Source organism: Zosterops lateralis (genome assembly GCF_965231275.1).
Source record: "Zosterops lateralis genome assembly, chromosome: 7".
Taxonomy (NCBI): Eukaryota; Metazoa; Chordata; class Aves; order Passeriformes; family Zosteropidae; genus Zosterops; species Zosterops lateralis.
In genome coordinates this window covers 12,753,570-12,771,270 of record NC_139767.1, presented here as the reverse complement: position 1 = coordinate 12,771,270, position 17,701 = coordinate 12,753,570, and the positions used below count along the sequence as shown (strand labels likewise).

General features: G+C 39.4%; 1 protein-coding gene across 5 annotated transcripts in view; it reads left to right on the top strand.

Annotated features, from left to right (window-relative positions):
• Positions 1 to 964: 964 nt before the first annotated feature.
• Positions 965 to 17,701, top strand: part of ADAM23 (ADAM metallopeptidase domain 23) — a gene marked incomplete at its 5' end in the record, with an annotated part of 69,166 nt that continues 52,429 nt past the window's right edge. For all 5 annotated transcript variants that reach the window (XM_083864692.1, XM_083864696.1, XM_083864693.1 and 2 more), the window contains 3 exons: positions 965 to 1,109; positions 2,163 to 2,389; positions 11,657 to 11,733. In XM_083864692.1, the coding sequence (XP_083720818.1) occupies positions 965 to 1,109; positions 2,163 to 2,389; positions 11,657 to 11,733 (449 nt within the window). The remainder of the gene's footprint in view (positions 1,110 to 2,162; positions 2,390 to 11,656; positions 11,734 to 17,701) is intronic.

The window sequence follows — 17,701 nt, the reverse complement described above, 5'->3', positions numbered from 1 at the left end:
GGGTGCAGGAACAGAGCTGTTGGCTGGAGGCGGTGGGAGGGAGGGAAGGGGGAAGCTGAAGCCCCGCACAACACTGGGAGCAGGGGCTGCTCATGCACCCCTCTGCAGTAGCTGGGACTGCCAGCTCTGAGACAGCGCAACCCGCAGAGCTGCCCGGGCGCGCAGACCGGCCTGCCCCGCTCTCAGGAGAGCGAGCTGCCCCGGCTGCTGTTCAGCGTTCCCGGAGACTTCCGAACTTCGCTCGGGGCTGTGGGATGTCAAAGTAATTTCACTCTGCGCGAAAGTTCTTTACAATAATTCCTAAACCCAGCTGTTTGTAGCTGTGCCCACGCCAGGGGAGAGCCCTGCGGGCCGTGCCGCGGGCAGTGCCCACCCGCTCCAGCCGCCGCCTCAGCCCGTTGGGCCGCGGGACCGGCCCGGGCACTGTGCGCGCAGCTGGCGGCGGGCACCGCCTCACTCTGGGCTGCACAGCGGGCGGCGGCCCCGCGACAGGCGGGACGGAGGTGCCGGGCGGTGCCGGGAGAGGCGCTGAGGTGCCGAGGTGCCGCCGGCCCCGCGGGCAGCAGCAGCAGCAGCACATCGGACAGCGGCCGTTCCCCGGCCCGGCCCGGCCCGGCCCGGCCGAGTGCGCGTGCGCGGGGCCGCGCCACCGGGGGCGGGCGCGGAAGGTGCGCGCGCGCCGCCGCCCCCGCGCTGAGGTGTCGAGGCGGTGCCGGCGCGTCCCTCACGGCAGCGACAGGAGCCGCACGGGCGGTGCCGCTGCGGGGACCCGCCCGCCCCCGCGCTGAGGCGCCGCTGTGTCCCTCACGGCAGCGGCGGCGGCGGCGGCGGCAGCGGCAGGAGCCGCACGGGCGGTGCCGCTGCGGAGACCCGCCCGCGCCGCTCCGCCCGCGCCCCCCGGGCACAGCCCGCCGCCCGTGAGGGCTGTGCCGCGCTGCCCCCCCGCCCCGGGGCGCTATGAGCCATGAAGCCGCCCGGCAGCAGCTCCCTGCGGCAGCCCGGCTGCGGCCGCCGCCGCCGCCCCGCGCTCCTGCCGCTCCTCGGCCGCTTCGTCTCGCTGCTCCTGCTCCTCCACGGCTCCTCCTGCCCCCGGGCCCGCGCGGCCGCCGGTGGGTATGGCGGGGGGCGGGTGCCCCAGTGTCCGCGGCCCCTCGCTCGCCGCCCGCCGCGATAAACCCCGGCAACATCCTTTTCCCCTCCATCGCTCCTTCCTCCCTTCCCGCTCCCAGCTTTGTGTACGTGTCTGTGTCGGCGTGTGTCGCCCCGCGGCTCAGTTAGCGTTTCCCTGGCTTGCTTGCTTACACAAAAGAGCGGTACGTGCGGTGCCGGTGCTGCAGTGTGCTGGGCAGGGATGCTGTGCGCGGAGAGACGCCGGTGAGGGATGCGACACAAAAAGCTTCGGTGGGCTTTGTGTGTGTCACGGTGCGTGCGGACGGCGATCCGCTGGTTTGTCTTCCTGGGCTCGGATTTTCGTGTGTGCTTTGTTGTTTATTCGCTCTCGGTTGCATGTAGGTGACATGCGGAATGCTCTGAACGCAGCCTGTCTGTGCATCATGTTATTATTGTTAGTACATTGCCGTTACATTGTAATATTGTTGTGTTGTTACATCGCGTTGATTGACTGTCTTGAAATTTTAATGAGGAAAGATACAGGATTTCATTTTAAAAGCTGCTGCTGAAGAAAAGGGCTCTTGTCAAAGTTAAAAGAAGTGGAAATCCATTCCCTTTATATAATAGGAAGTTTAGCATTCAGTGCACATGGACTTTGAATTCAGTGTATGTTAGCAACACGGGGAGTATTCTTAGCTTTTTGTAAATTTTGGGGTTTTTTGTGAAAGAACTTAGCTATCCAAGAGGGGGAAGAGGGTAGCTACATATCCATTAAGTTTTTTTTTTTTCTTCCTGAAGGTTGAGTGGTATTAAAATATTTATAATCTATGGCTGCATATGAAGATGTATATGCAAGTAAATAAATAATGTTATTTCTGAAACCATTTATGTGTGAATGATGAATCAAATCTAGCTCAATGAGTAAGCTATCTTTTTGTTTGCTTGAGTGATTAGTAAAATGTTAGAAAACTGCAAGAAAAATATGTAGCTTTTTCACGGAAATAAACACATTCTGCCATGGAATTTATGGCTGGCATATCTTTCTTCCCCAGGCCTGCACTGGAATGAAACAGCAGGCGGGATAGAGGAAGTACTGGCAGATGAAGAGAATACATTTCAACAGAGTAACAGCAGTAACAGTAAAAATAACAGCTACAGCAATGCAATCCAGAAAGAAATCACACTGCCTTCAAGACTAATCTATTACATCAACAGAGACTCTGAGACCCCTTACCATATCCTGGATACCAGGGCAAGGCACCAGCAGAAACATGACAAGGTAGGGTAAAAAGAGGCTCATCTGCAGAATTTTCAAAACAGTGATATGTATGAAACTGTGTTTGTTTTAATCTGTACATATTCAAGACTTAATGGTGGTCCCTACCACAATATGTGGGAATTAAAGGAGTACATGTAATTAAACAAGAATGTAATTTCCCGTATGTTAACTTAAAAATAATTATTTTGATTTTCAGAATGGTTCAGAAACTGAACTGTAGATAAAAATGAGAATTAGGTGAAGTTGACTTGGCTAATCACCACAGCTTCTGATGTCTTCACTTTTGGTACACTACCATCAAAAAAATATTTCTTCCAAAATAGCTCTGGACTGCAGAAGTATCTGCATAGGAAGCTTCTTTGGAATCCTAAACTTGCAGCGTGAGTTACTTTGCTTTGAGTGTGCCGGGCACTACCTAATAAATCAGCATTCGTTTCCTGCCACTGTATGGCCAGTGAAGACCATTGTAAAGTGTTACCATCTTTTTGTCAAACAGTACCTGCATTCTCCATTTTTAATGGTGAGATCTAACATTCCATTTTGTATGGATGCAGTTAGTAAGTTGGGGTTTTTTGTTTGGTTGGTTGGGTTTTTTTGGTTTTGTTTTGTTGGTTTTTTTTTTTTCCTGAAATTGTACAGAATTGAACAAACTTTGGTTTTGTGGAATAACTTTGTAAAGAAATAAACCTGTCTAAGCTATACCATTTAGTAGCTTTTAAACTTATTTAATCCTATTTTTATAAGTCTTTATTTAAAAAATTAGTTTCTTCCTACAACGTAAAAGGTAAAGTGAAGGTAAAGATGGTTTGGATATAAAGAGATTACTATGGTAGGGAAGAGACAGCAAAGCAAATCAGTGTGTATGATATTACTGAAGGGCTTAGCTGTAATGGAGTTCATACCTATTGAATAGCATTTCTCTTGAAATTTTAGACAGTGAATTTAATATGCTGTATGTGCTTATGTTGATATTGATTATGTGCCATTTCAGATGTGGAATTAATAAGAAGGTGCTGAATAATCTTTGAAAAAAAAAGTTTGAGATAGCTGTATAATTTTCATGTTTTAATAGGAAGAAAGGTTCCTTCCTAGCTTATTGAACATGGATACTGGTGTGTGTTTTTGGATGCATCTCAGTACAATAACATGTATGTTATGGTTGGCACAGAAAAGCTTTTTGTTTGTTGGAAACTGGAGCTACTTAAGCGAACATGACATTCAGACCTAATACTCTTTCAAGTGAGACCACTCTTAAATACACTTAAAACATTAAGGTCTTGCTGTTTCCCCTCTTGGGAAGAAAGGGGATTTACAAGTGCTTGCAGACTTGCCTTTGGGAATAATGCTTGCTCCATGTTGATGGATGGGGTTTCTTTGAAATCCACAGGGGACAATGTCCACCAGTCTCTGCGCTTACCCAGCACTGCCCATGAGAACATTGCTGTTCCTTCCTATGCCCTACCTTGTATCTACACATTGGAGTAAAGCTCTGCAGAAATCATTGCTGACAGAACTGGTATTGATTTCCTTGGGCATGCTTGCTGCTGACTATTGTGTAAAGTGGATCTTCTTTCTACTCACTGTGTCCCTTTTAAGCACAGGGAATGCTAATGCTGCAGTTTTTCCCACAGAAGAGTTCCTTAATCCTGGGCCTTCATGGAGAGTGACATTATGTTGACTATGTTCTTCTGGCATGAAATTTCTATTTTTAGATATACTTATTTATTTTATATTTATTGTTTGTATTTAACTGAAGGAAAAGGTTGATTATGTTCATTGTCTGGATGGGTTTTTCTGTCTTGCTTCCAGATCATCGTACTTGACACCTTCACCTCAGCTTGCATCTTGCGCCTTTCCTTGAAGTAATTTCTTTGCCCTTTCATGTACTTTACAACAGATAAAATATTTGTTATTATATTATTTTATTCTGTTTAATGTTTGCTATAATCTTCTCTGTAGAGCAATGATTTGGGGGCAGTCTGGAAGGTGTAAAAGGAAAATAACCCAAAACCACCCATAAACAAAACAATGCAATTGATTGTGAAAGATACCCAGGGGTTGGTTTTGACTTAGGGGAAGGATTCTTTTCACTACTGGCTTTTATCTTTTCCCAGAATTAAAAGAAATGCTATATTGTAATAAATCCTACTTGTGAGATTTTGATGTCTCTTACATTGGTAATGAAGAAAAGTAGCCAAATTACCTTTATAGTTAGGTAAAGAAAGACATCTGTATTTAAGATTTCTTTTCTAATACCATGTGAAAAAAGCTAAGACAGCCTTATATATGTATAGAGTGGAAAATGTTGAGGAAAAAATGTTTTTGTTGCTCTTTTACTGTTCTTGGGACCATACATTCTGACCTGTATTTTCTTGTCAATCTTAATATGCCATTTATAGGCATATGGTGTGGAAACAGTCTCTAGCTATTGATAACATTCAGTAGACCCCTTTCTGTGGAACTTGTCTATAGTGATCAGAATAATGTAATATGGCCAGTTTGTGGGATTAGGCCTGAATGCTTCAGAAATGCTGAGTCACTATAAGGAGAGGGTGAGACTAGAGGAACTGGTGTGCATGTGGGAGGAAAGAGGTAAAGTCAGAGAAACATAATTATGCAAAATTATTTAAAATATATTTAAAAGTCATGTTCTAAAAGTAAGGGTGTGCAACATTCTTCATGAAACGTTGGTAGAAATTAAACACTGGAGAGAAAACAGTGTATCAGGGAATTTGAAAACTCATCAATAGTAAGTACTTTCTTAGCACTGATTCTCTATCCCCTTTTGGTGAAATGTCATCATATTGAGAGGGTGTATGTGATCAAGATCCTCTCTCATTTCTTCTTCTTGGAAAAAGCTTTTTACCACTATTAAAAGAAAGAAATGTTCACCATAATTTTGACAGAGTGGTCTATGTCCAAGGGGGACAGAGTTTTAGTTTCTACTTTATTTTAGCTTTATGCTGTTAAAAAAGCAGATTTGAAGTACTTGATGCTTGAAAACTCTAAATTCTGTGTACTTGTTTCCTCATAGTCGAATTAAGGCTAGCTGGTTTTGAGTTCCTCTGAAGTTATTTTTAGTGCAAAATGCTCAAAAATGAGCATCTATTTATAAAAACACACTGAAGAAGCTCACAGGAATCCTTAAGCTTGATGAAGAGGTCTGAATCACCTGTGTTCTGTCTTTTTAAACTTCTGCAGGTGGAGGTAGCGTTTTGAAGGTAATCTCTTCATTGAACCAGATGACTGCTTTGGTTCATTTTCACAGGCTACATATGCAAGACTTTTAAGAGCTAGCAGGAAGACTGCATGGGGCACAACTTATCACAAAAGGCTAGGAGCAAGTCCTTACAGTGGCCAGCAGGAGGAAATGTCCTGCAATGCAAGGTGTTTGAACATAATAGGATTGCTGGAGAAACACAGCCCAAGGCAACCTAAGCCAATTTTGAGCAGAAAATAGCTCAGACTGGATGCATATGAAGGCAAACTGCATCTGCTGGACAGTTTTTGAATCATAAGTTTTCAGGAGCTGTAAAGAAGCCATCTCTTCATGCATAATTATAAGCTGGTAATATAATTTTGGGGAGGAGAGAGGTGTTAGGAAAACTGTTTTGCAGATCCTAAAGAGGGGAAAAAAAAGGAAGAGTACTTTTGACTATGAAGATGTTCCACATTCCCCCAAAAAGTTCGATTTGTTCCAAGCTATTTTTCATGGAGTGGAACTCCAGGTGTTTCTGATCAGGTCAGCTGTTTGTGATTTACATAAAGGAAATACTCCTGCCAGGTGAATACAATAATTTTTGCTATGTTGCCTTGCCTTAAAGGTTGAGGTACAATGCTGTCTCATTAATTTTAGTATGCAGCATATGAAAGTTGAGCAGGAAAGCATCCTTAAGATGAAGGAAAATAACTTTTGCATTTAAAAGGAAGTGGTATTGAAGAAAAAGCAGGTGTTTTTTGCAAAAGACCAAAGGTCATAATTTGTAAACTCTTAAGAGGTGGCATCATGTGAATCCAGATTAAAAATCCTATGCACTAGTTAGTCATCCCTTTACTTGCCTGTTATAGGCCATGTTTTCCCTTTTAATCCCCATGTAATGAAAACTGGTCAAAATAATGAATGAAGTCCATGTGACTTATCTGTATTAGATTGTTTAGAATCTTTGCAGTGTTTTGGCTGGCTTTGCGGGGTTTTTTTTGTGGTTTTTTTTGTGGTTGTTTTTGTGGGGTTTTTTTGTTTGTTTGTTTTTGGGTGTTTTTTGTTTTTGTTTTTGTTTTTTTTTTTTCTCCTTCTTCTTTCCCGATCTTTCTGTGGTGCAGCTTCAGTTTTCACAATTTGTAAATGGAAGACTGTGTGAACTTTGTATTTTTTTGCTATTCTATATTGAATTCATATTTACGCAGAAGGCTTATCTTGACTCTGTCTTCAGTAGTTACTAACAAGAGGATTGAAATGGGTCTTTCTGTCTTTGGTTTCTGGGAATAGGAGATTTTCCTTATGCCAACTTCAACTGGATCTAGATCTTTGTTTCTTAGCTGAAATGTGGGTCATGTTATTTCTACAACTTTTTAATTTTTTTTTTAATATATTTCTGGGTCCTCTCATGAGCTTCACACAATAACCTGTAAAAGGTTTCATTTCCTAAGTGTTAGGTAGCACAACACTTGTACTTGTTATGCCTTGTTCCAAAATAGAAATAAATAAAGTTTATATGTTTTCTAGCATTTGTGGGAAGCTGGGTACTGCAGGAAAGTGGCCCAAGAGAGGGATGCATTCCTTTGTATAGTCTTACAAAAAAATCCTTGAGAGGGATATGGCTTTGGAGGCCAGTGTTATTACAGAAGGGTATCTAAGTATTGCTGTACTGGGAGAGAGTGGTGAGTTCTGACCCCTGGGGTTTAGATGCACAACAGTAGGATTGCTTCCAGAGCCAGACCTGGGTCTTTTTTTTCACATGCCCACAACCTTTCTTTCAAAGAACGGTCTTGAAGGCTTCCTCAAGTGCATCAAAGTAACTCCTCTATTGTTAAAGTCCAGAGACAAATCATTAACAGGAGGTTTTCTGAAATGTTGTGTGTTTTAAACATCAGTTTTCACATGCTGCTGGATATTTATGTATTCTGTTACCATGTGAAATGCTTTATTTCCAAGGAGTAGTGGAAGGTTGTTTTGGTGGATGTGCCATGCACTAGAATGTAACCAAATGCTGGAGGAGGGAATGGTTTCTGTATGGGGTCTGAGGATAGGCCAACAAGCTAAAAGCAGGATTATGAACTAATATCTAGTAAGTCACACTGACTTGTGACCCAACTTAGGCTATTATTAGAATGAGGGTATAGAGCAAAAAACTGTTTTGATGGTGTAAAATCCATCTAAATCTGACTTAGATTTCTATTTCCATAATGAGAGGGATGAAACCCCTTGCTCAGCTTCTAAACTGAAAGAGGTAGCTTTTAGCCATTATTTTAGTCAGCAGAACTGTATGCAAAAAATAGATTTCTAAAAGCAATGAGCTTGTCCTTTGGAGATTGTATCTGTATGAATAGAGCAAAAGACTCATAGCTACCATCAGTCAGTTAAATAATGCTGTTACTTTTGTTTAAAGACTTGTGACATAGCTTACTATTTTTGAAAGGATAACACATTATTGCATTGGGCATAGTTTTACTGTGAAGAAACTAAAACTAATATAGTAGTTTTTGGGTAATGATTGTAAATTTCCTGAAAGTCTGAAAAAAGTGAATTATTGACAAATGATACCCAAATGTGATAATGAAAACAATGAAAGGATTCAAGTTGTGACATGGATCAGTAAAACTGAGATTCCTGTTACAGCCATTTTTTATATTGAAACATACTGTAACCTAATGACTGATTTGAAAGAAACTGGAATTCTTTATACATATGGACTTTTAGCTTGGAAAAGACTCTGAGAGCCAATACTTTGCATAAGCAGCTAGAGCACTCTTAGAATGTCCCTAGTATGAAGAATCTCTTATTACAATGACTTCACCAATAATTTGAGCTTCCAGAACAGGGGAAACAAAAAACTTTTTTTTTTTTTTTTTTTTCTTCTAAAATTTGGGTATGAGGACAGGAAGAATTTGAAAGACTGAGACCTTTCTTCAACTCACATCTCTGTACATCATCAGTAAGTCTTTGCTGAAGAAAAACTTTATATAATTTTGGGGCTTTGCCATTGGAATAGGCTGTAGCTGTCAAAGCAGGAACCTCTGCACAGGTTTTTAGATGATAAGCAAACACAAAGGAACTTGGTCTCCTCTTTATGTAAATGTGCAGGTGTGAGCATTTGCATGTGTGCAAGCCGTACAAGAAGATGGTGTTTAATATTTTTCCTGCAAAAATATATATAGTCTTCAAAATATGTGCTGATCTACATTATATTCTTGTTTGAATTTATATTTCTATGCCAATGAGAAGAACACTGTATTTCAGATTATACTTTGAGTATTTGTATTACACAGTAGCTGCTGAGAGACTACAGTGAAATTATAAGGTGGATAACAGAATTGCAGATAACTTTTCTGCAATATTTCCTCCCATCATTGTGGTACAGGATGGTTGTAATGCTTAAACACCTGGTGATAATTCGCTGGTAGCTTTCTATGCTAACTTATTGCAGGAAAATAATCAGTTTCAGGATTAGATATTTAGTCTCATTACCTTCAGCTGGCTTCTGGCTTTTGGGGTGGTTATCCATTGTTGAACTCCTTTAAGAGGATCTGTTTTTGCTGTAGGGAACAGTGTTTTGCATTCACCTACTTTTGCTAAACTGCAGGCTTTTAAAATCTTTTTGTAACCAGTGGTTTCAGCTGAGCTTGTTGGAGAACATGCCCTGTTGCAGGTCATCAAATTAATGTCAGCTGCTTTGCAGTAATTGCTTTTGTGTACAGGCTGCATCTGTTAGATAGCAAGGAGTGTTTTTAAGCACAGAAATAGTTGTTTTCAGAAATAGCAATGTTGCTCTATGTAATTCTAGAAGAGGAAGGGGTTTTATGATATTGCAGACCAAAAATAAAAATTACTTTCAACAATTAGAAAGATAAAGACTACATGGTTCACAGCTTAGAAAATTGAAGGGTGATACACAGGTATCATTTAATGGGCTTGATTGGACAATAGAAAAGCTATAGCAGATCAGTCATCCATCTAGCTGTCACTATAGTCAGTAGCTGATGCCTAGGGAGAGATTTCTCATGTTTCAGAATGATCTTAATGGAATAGTTCACGCTCTTGTAAATTTTGCAGACAGTTAACACTGAAATCTTGTTTGTGGCATATATGTGAAGACACCTCCTTTTAGGTAAATGTTCTATGTGGAGGAGATTCAAAGCAGTAGCTTGTGTAACTCATAAGTGGAATCTTTATGGCATAAACTAATTGCAGCCCTTTTCCTGTAACAAATTTTCATGCTCTAAAAACATTAAATTAATACATGTGTGATTTGAAAACATATTAAGGTTTTTGTCATGAACAGGTGCTTGGAAAGCTCCTTGTGATACTTGTTCCTTGATTTCACTTTAAAAAAATGGATTTGGGGCTGAAAAGCCTCTCCGACTAGGCATGTATTTAACCTGACATACCGGTTTGGGTTTTTTAAAAGTGTATATGCTAGCGGAGTCTCTCTGATCGTGCCACCTGTTTGTGTTTATACTTAAACTGGTTTGCGGTGCTGATTCAGAGCAGCTGTAAACTCAGTTCTGCCAGGCCCGTGTTAGCAAATTGGTGAATTGGTGAGACAACAATATACATTTATCAAAAAATAGAACAGAAAGAAAGCTTAGTACTGGTTTGCTTCTATATGATTGTAGATATCAGCTAGGAATATTATTTTTTTTAAATTCTCATTTAGAGTCACTGTATTTTTTTAATAAACAAAACCAGGCTTTAGCTAAAATTGTTTAATGGCATTAAAGCTATATAAAATATTTTGTAAGTATATGACCTTTATTTTTAAAAAAAGAAGCTTGACAACAAAGCTCTGTGTTGAAAGAGAAGTGATAATTCTGGCAGCAAAGAATGATAAAGTAATACAGGAAATGTCACAGTTGATTTTAATCACAATAGAAACTTAAAAAAAAAAACTATATTGAAGAATTTTATGAAAGATGATGAATAACTTTGCTGAGAAAGAAGATGAAAATTGGTGCTCCTTTGTGTAGTGCAAAAATGGAAGAGAAACATAAAGAGCTTATCCTTTGTGGAGAAATTTCCAAAGGAGAACAGAACTGTGGGCCATAAAAGCTTCGTACTATTTAAGTTATGCTGTAAATTAGCCAGAATTTGATATATTTTCTGTGGCATACCTGAAGATTAATTTTGGTGTTTAATAAAAAATAGTTGTTTGGTTTTTTTTGTTTTGTTTTGTTTTTGTCTTTTGACTAACAGGCTTAGTCATATTATTAATACTGTATCAAATTAGTGTATAAGTAAGCATGATTTGATTAGAGCATTGTCAAGAAAGATAGTATGAAATTCAGATCTAATCTCTTCAACCCTGCTGGAACAGTGTCTTCACAAAAAGAAGTTCTTGGATCGTCTCTTATCGCCCTATTTTTCTAGAAAACAGATAAGCATGTTTTAAATGTCTTTTGCTACAGTTATTACAGTATAGAGAATACAGTATAAAGTATATTACAGTATGAAGAATACATTTTATCTGACATGAACTGGATATCCTGACAAGCAAGACAAGGTTGATTTGTTGTATGTTGACCAACATCAGTATTCTTTATACTGGTTTAGCTACAGTGCCAAGTATGAAGCCATTAATTTTCAAGGGATTACTTTGAAGGAGTTTTTCATAATGTGTAATATGAGCCTTGCCATGATTTTCATATTCGAAAGTGTGTATTACAAATGCTTTAATTGTTTCAGCCTTTTAAAGGGAATGGTTGCAATAACTTAATTAAAAGAACAGTATACTACATTACTTATGCTTTTGTTGCATAGCCATCTGGTTATGGCAAAATACAGACATTTGTGTGAAACTTTTTTCTCTTTTTGTTTTCTTCTCTTTTTGTGAGGGATGAGTGTGTATTTGAAAGCATGCTTTTCAGATACCATTTGCTTCCCTCTAAAAAGGAAGATATTTTGAATCAAATTTGGTACATGGGCAAAAATTTCCATATGACCATGAGATTCATGAAAATGAGCGTGTTTTCCATAACTTTGTTTTTCACAGTCACATTTGTTATATATAAAACTCAGTGAATATTTTGACAACTGTGTGTTTCTGTTTACAGGCTGTACATCTGGCCCAGGCAAGTTTCCAGATTGAGGCCTTTGGCTCTAAATTCATCCTTGACCTCACATTGAATAAGTAAGTGCATGATTTGAGGTTTCTTTTGCTTCTCCTCTTATCATCTTATGGTACAAGGTCAGGGCATAGATCGGTTGAAAAAAGATGCTGTTGTCCAAGTTTAATAATACAAAGCAACATTTAACATTTTTTATGTAAGGTATCAGTAGCCCTTGCTGACACCCATAAAGTAGATACCCTTAAAATTTTACTGTTCATGGTAAAATAAATTATGATAAATGGAGAAATCCAATACTGGTAGTGTTTGCAAAGTGTGAATTTTCTTATGCTTTTTTAAAAACTAATTGATGAGATGTTTTAGTTGCTCAAATCTGTGTGTAAGAATACTGTAAATACTTGTATGAATGACACATCTTTAATGATGTGGATATCATGCTATTGTCGCTACAGTCATGAACTTCCTAATGAGATGGGAATCTTAATGGTGTGGCTGTGCTGAAAGATGCAGCTAGGGTCTGTTTGCCTGTAGGGCAGACAATTTTACATAACTGTTTGATTTAGAAGAACTGACTTGTAATACAGGGCAGTGGTGGTTTAGTTGTTTATACACCACATGCTTTTATATCACTGTTCGAGGTATGGAACTATGATTTTCTAAAAATTGTAATGACCTTTTTTTTTGCCATTGGAAGTTTGAGAATAAGGTAGAAGTATAAAATCCATATCAAATACTGGACAGGTAAAATATAATGCTCGAAAATGGATTTGCCCCTTCTATGGCCCTTGAGACTGAGCATGCTTAAAAAAGGAAAAACAAGTTTACAGAAACAATTGCATACTGATTTCGAAAAGCATTCCTCTGGTCTTGAGGTTCACATGAGGTCTTTTCTTGGTCTTAAACTGTCTTACAAGGGAAGTTTTCTTAGGGATAAAGATGCAAACTTATTAAATCAAATAGCTTTAAACACAGCAAGTTTCAGCTTTATAAAATTTGCAGAACTTATATTTGCATATTTTGCTTCTTGGCTGCTAATTATCAGAGATTTTTCTGTAAAGGTGAACTGGAAACATATTCCTTCATCCATGCATAATTTTGAAGTTAGGGTGCTCTTGCATTTTCATCTTTCAAAATGTTATGTGAGGTCTTGAGACTTTGGCAAAAGATAATTAGTGCGAAGGCTGGGAATGTCACACAAAATTGAAGGACAAAGAAAGCTTGAAGATAACTGGATGTTCTCTAGGCTCTGGAAAAATTATAGTGTAGTGCAAGACTGTTGTTTTATGAGGGTTGGACTTGTGCATAATAATTACAGTGGATAATCATGACATTTGTGGAGGGAACTGATATTTAGTGCCCTCTAAGCTACAGGGAATTCCTCCTTTTGGTCTGCTTTCCACTGCTCCTGTCTGCACATCCAGCAAGTAGTGAGAGTGAGCACGCATTCCCAAAATGGCACTGTATGTAGGGTATGGCTGTTCACACAGACAGTGACAGAGAAAAAACATTGCCTTCACTGGTGCCACGTAAACATGCTGACAGCACTTAGGTGAGTAAGAGGAAAACAGGCTTATAAACTTCTTCCACAGCTGCTGAGAATTGAAAGTTTGCTGGTCAAAGGTGCACCGGCCCTCCCCTAATTCACGGGCAGGCCAGCATCCACTGATGCAAATGTTAACACAGGCTTTAAGTTCATTCAATATTGATGCCTAGGCTTGAGGTCTCTTCTGTGGTCACTGTCTTAGGCCTTAGTCTTTCCAGATACAAATCTCTGTATAGTTGTTGACTGACTCTCAAATTTCCTTGCAGATCACACCTATGCAGAATAGAGAGCAAGGTCACAAAGGGAGTATTGCAAGTAGGACTTAACACGGGACTGATGGCAGTGATCAGGTGCAGGGCTGTGCCAAGCAGGCCGAGTGTCTTGCGACTTAGAGGGGTGACTCCTTTTTAGGCCACCTCCTCTCCATTTTCCAACATGTTCTGTCCTGGTTCACCTTCTCTTCCCTTGGCACATTCCCTGAATATTCCATAAAAATGATTGCACATATCCACAAGTCTGGGCAGACATCCTGAGATAAGTTTGTTCCTTCCCAGGAAACAAATTATGTTGTTTACCACATCTTATCTCTTCTAAAGTTCTGGCCAAACCTCTTCAAGATCATGCCTCAGTGGCTTCTTCCATGGCCCATCGGTCAGTGGCCTAAGAGACACAACAATGAAGACCAGAACTCTTATCTCCTGTTCATTAGGATTTGGGGTTTGTCGCATTTCCTGTCCAAGTCTCATGGTGAATGGCTATTATCCAAGTAAAATCACAAACCCATTGACACTCTCCATATCCTGGCAATGTTACCCCTTGTCCAGTTCTGCTGTTTGTCCTTGCTTATTTTTAACAACAAACGGTTCATAAGTAAATGTACAGAATTTTTCTAATTGTGGCTGCTTTCTCAGCAGTCAAGAAATGCAGTGCCTATCACTTCAAAAAGAGAGAGGCAGCTTACTTGCTGTGCACCTTAGCTGAAGAAGTTCTGCTCTTGTGATATCAGGAATGTTCTTACTGCCTATATATAAGATGCAGGTTGTTCAGGTGCCTTACTGATATCCCCACTGCTTACCTCCTTATACATTAGGTTTTCTCCTAGCTTCCTTAGTGTTTTTTGACTCATAAACATTTGCCTCTTTATCTGGTTCTGCTCCAGAAAATTACATCAAAACCCATCCTTCTTCTTGACTGGACATAATACTCTAAAACTGTAAGTCATAAAACTTGTAACATAAATTGTAAATACCTTTAGACAATGATTTGGAAAAAGACCCATTCTTGTGTTTTGGTTATGTTTATGTGTTCAGCAAAATGCAGCATTTTGCTGCGTTGAGTTTTAGTTGGCATACTGGTACTGCTAATGTCTAGTCAGAAGCAAAGGCAGAACAATTGAGAATACCCTTGTATATGATGAATATATTTTTGTATCAGTTGCTCTAAGGTGAGTTAATGCCACCAACGCTATGTGTATTCTGTGCATTTTGGTTTTGTTCCTGTGGTTTTTTTGAATGTTCTACAAGTAATTAAAGCTGAAGTCGAGGATGGTTGTTACATACCATCAGGTTCTAGCTTTTAGTTTTCTTTACCTCTGTTGGAACCTGTATAATTGCCTACCTTCTATGTTGCAGATGCTCTACTTTTCACATAAAATATTATAACTTGACTATTAAGTGAAGAAAATTGGATATTCAATTTCATTAATAACTGTTGAGATTTTGTAAGAAGTGGTGGCAGTCTGAAACTTTATGGAGCGTGTTACTCGGAAATTTTACTTTGTTTTCCATCTTGCCATGATGCAATGGCACAAACAGCTTGAAAGAAATGCAAACTCCTCAAAGCCTTGAATCCAGTGTGCGGAGACAATTAATATGTAAGATTTGTATGGAGCTTGAATGGGTTAACCAGCTTTGCAGTTGCACAAGGTCTAAACCAGATGAAATATAATTTGTTATCCTAACAAATGGTAGCTTTTTCTGACAAGAAGGCTCAGGGAAAAAGAACTCAGTTTTGACCTCCTTAGCAGGGTGGGTTACTCTGAAATTTTAGACATCTTGCCCTTGCTACACTCAAATGTTTGACCAGTTGCAGGCTCTCAGTGTGATGCCAGTTACTTAGATGCCAACAGAAGATTGTAGTGCAGTAGTGGGGTAATAATCCCATTTGAAAAGTTAGACTTACAATTCTAATTGTAAGCTGTGATTGTCTGCCCAAACTCAATAAATTTCCTATGCAATGAGTAACATGTATCACTGTCATAAAACACAATTTATATAGAAAGCCTTTAAAAGTGTTCACTTATTTCAGTAAGTTCACTTTTGTCTTCGAATGACAGTGTTGTAACATTGTATTTGGGTGATCAATGATCCTAGTGTATCTGACCAGTTCCTTATTTTATATTGATGCATTATTTATGCAAACAAATGTTTGCAAGGTGCTAGCAAATTAGTTTTTTAATGATCTCATTTCCAGCAACATGTAAAAGGCTTTTAACTTGCTGTTCTTCTGCTGAAAGAGAAGAGTTTTTGCAGGTAACTCTTAATGTCCTGTTTAAAGCTAGTAGGCTTTATGTTCTGGTGGAGCACTAAAACATGTTAAAGAGCAGTACTACCAAAAGCAGTGAATTAAAAATGTCAACTTGCTGCCTTTTTAGTGAGGAGGGAAGTTGGCTGTATTATCTGGCAGTTTGCAGCCATGGTCTAGTACCAGCCTCTAAATAAACAGGTCTTCACCAGCACAGGGGGCTGAGGCTGTACTGGAACCTTCACTCTCTGGGATGGTGGTGGCTGAGACATGTCCAAGAATAGGGAATTACTTGACTGATGTGGGCAGAAACAGAAGGTGAAACCCAAAGGCAAGAATTTTACTTCCTTCCTACTGATAACTTGCCTCAAAATTTAGGATTCTCAGGGAAGGGGAGAAAAAAAAAATCACTGAAATCAGTTTGTATTTTTTAGCTTTTCCTTTTTTTCTGTGTAGAAGTTCATCTTTCCAGGAAGCTCTGTTTTCAGGAAAATGGATTTCTTTTCAGTGAAGATATCACAGAAAAAATATTTGACATCTTTGATATGAACTGGAAAAACCTAACTCCACTGCATTTGACCATAACATGACTTAACAATTTGAGACATTAAAATATGACTATGGTGGAAAGTCAGTTTCTTTGTGAAGTGCAGTCAACATAGCAGCAGATGTTATCTAATAGTTGGAATCTTATAATTGGTGTTTATTCTTTGTGGTGTATGTTTCTGTAGGACTGAATTAACTTGAGAATGGTCCCAGAGGAGGTTACAATGTTAGCCTAATTTAAAAAACAGTAGGGCAGCAACTGAGAAACTATTTGAGAAACTACTTGATTCTTGGGGTGTTTTCATAATTCTTTTTTAATGAAAATGGGAAAGCTAGTTACAGTTTTTCTGAAGGAAACTTTGAGTATTTATGACATTCTCTTAAATAAACACTTAAACATTTAGGATATTAAATAGATCCTATAAGATACATAAGCTAAATTAAATGCAATAATAATACTGTGAAAAGTTAAACTCTAGTTGGCTTTAAAAAGTTTGTTACTTTTTAAAGATGAAATGCAAGGAACTCAGTGTTAGGATTTTACAGCAATGTATGTGCCCTCCTCTAAGTGCAGTCTTGAATTTTTCAGCTATAGATAACAGAGCTTTACTCCCAGAGCTGGAGGCAACCTATGAAAAATTATCGTTTATCTCAGTGGGCATTTCATGTGCAAAGTCTTAGAGGCAGATGTGAAAATCTTTCACCACCCTCACAGTAAAGAGATCCTTCCTTATATCTAAATCTGTAAATTTTTCAGTTTAAAGCCATTCCTCCTTGTCCTATTGCCACATGTCCTTGTATAAAGTACCACTTGTCAAGCCACTTGCCTGGGGAGTGAAAACCTCATTCTATGCACTCCTGATCCCAGATTTAATTAAGTGTGGATCTCTCATCCATCTGAACAGTTTTTTGAATATCTGTCAGCTGAGATGCAACCACAGCCATTGATTTGGTGGATTGTTGGGGTCAACAAGCCTTGGGAACACAAATACGCATCTGTAGTAATATGACAATGCTGTAAAATTCCATGTGGAAGGATGAAGGATGTTGCCTTCTCCCTCCCATGTAACAATTGCTGGTATCAAATGCGGGAGGAAGTTTGAAAGAAGATGCTTCTCACAAAAATAATTAAAAGGTAAATTTTGTTACAGGATGCTGTACATATTGAACTATTTACAGGAATTAAAAAATTGGAAGAACTTAGAGAAAAGAAATCTGCTGAGAGCCATTGTGAACTATTATACTAACTCTAGTTTATGAAATCCTGGTGTCAACAGAGCACTGGGTGCTGAGAAGCTCCCTGAGAGATTGCTACATGTGTGGCAATGTTTGCTGTCAGACAGCAAAGTAAGCAGTTGTCTGAGTCGATGTATCCTTTCATAGATTGTTCTTATTCCACATGTAACTATTTTGCCCTG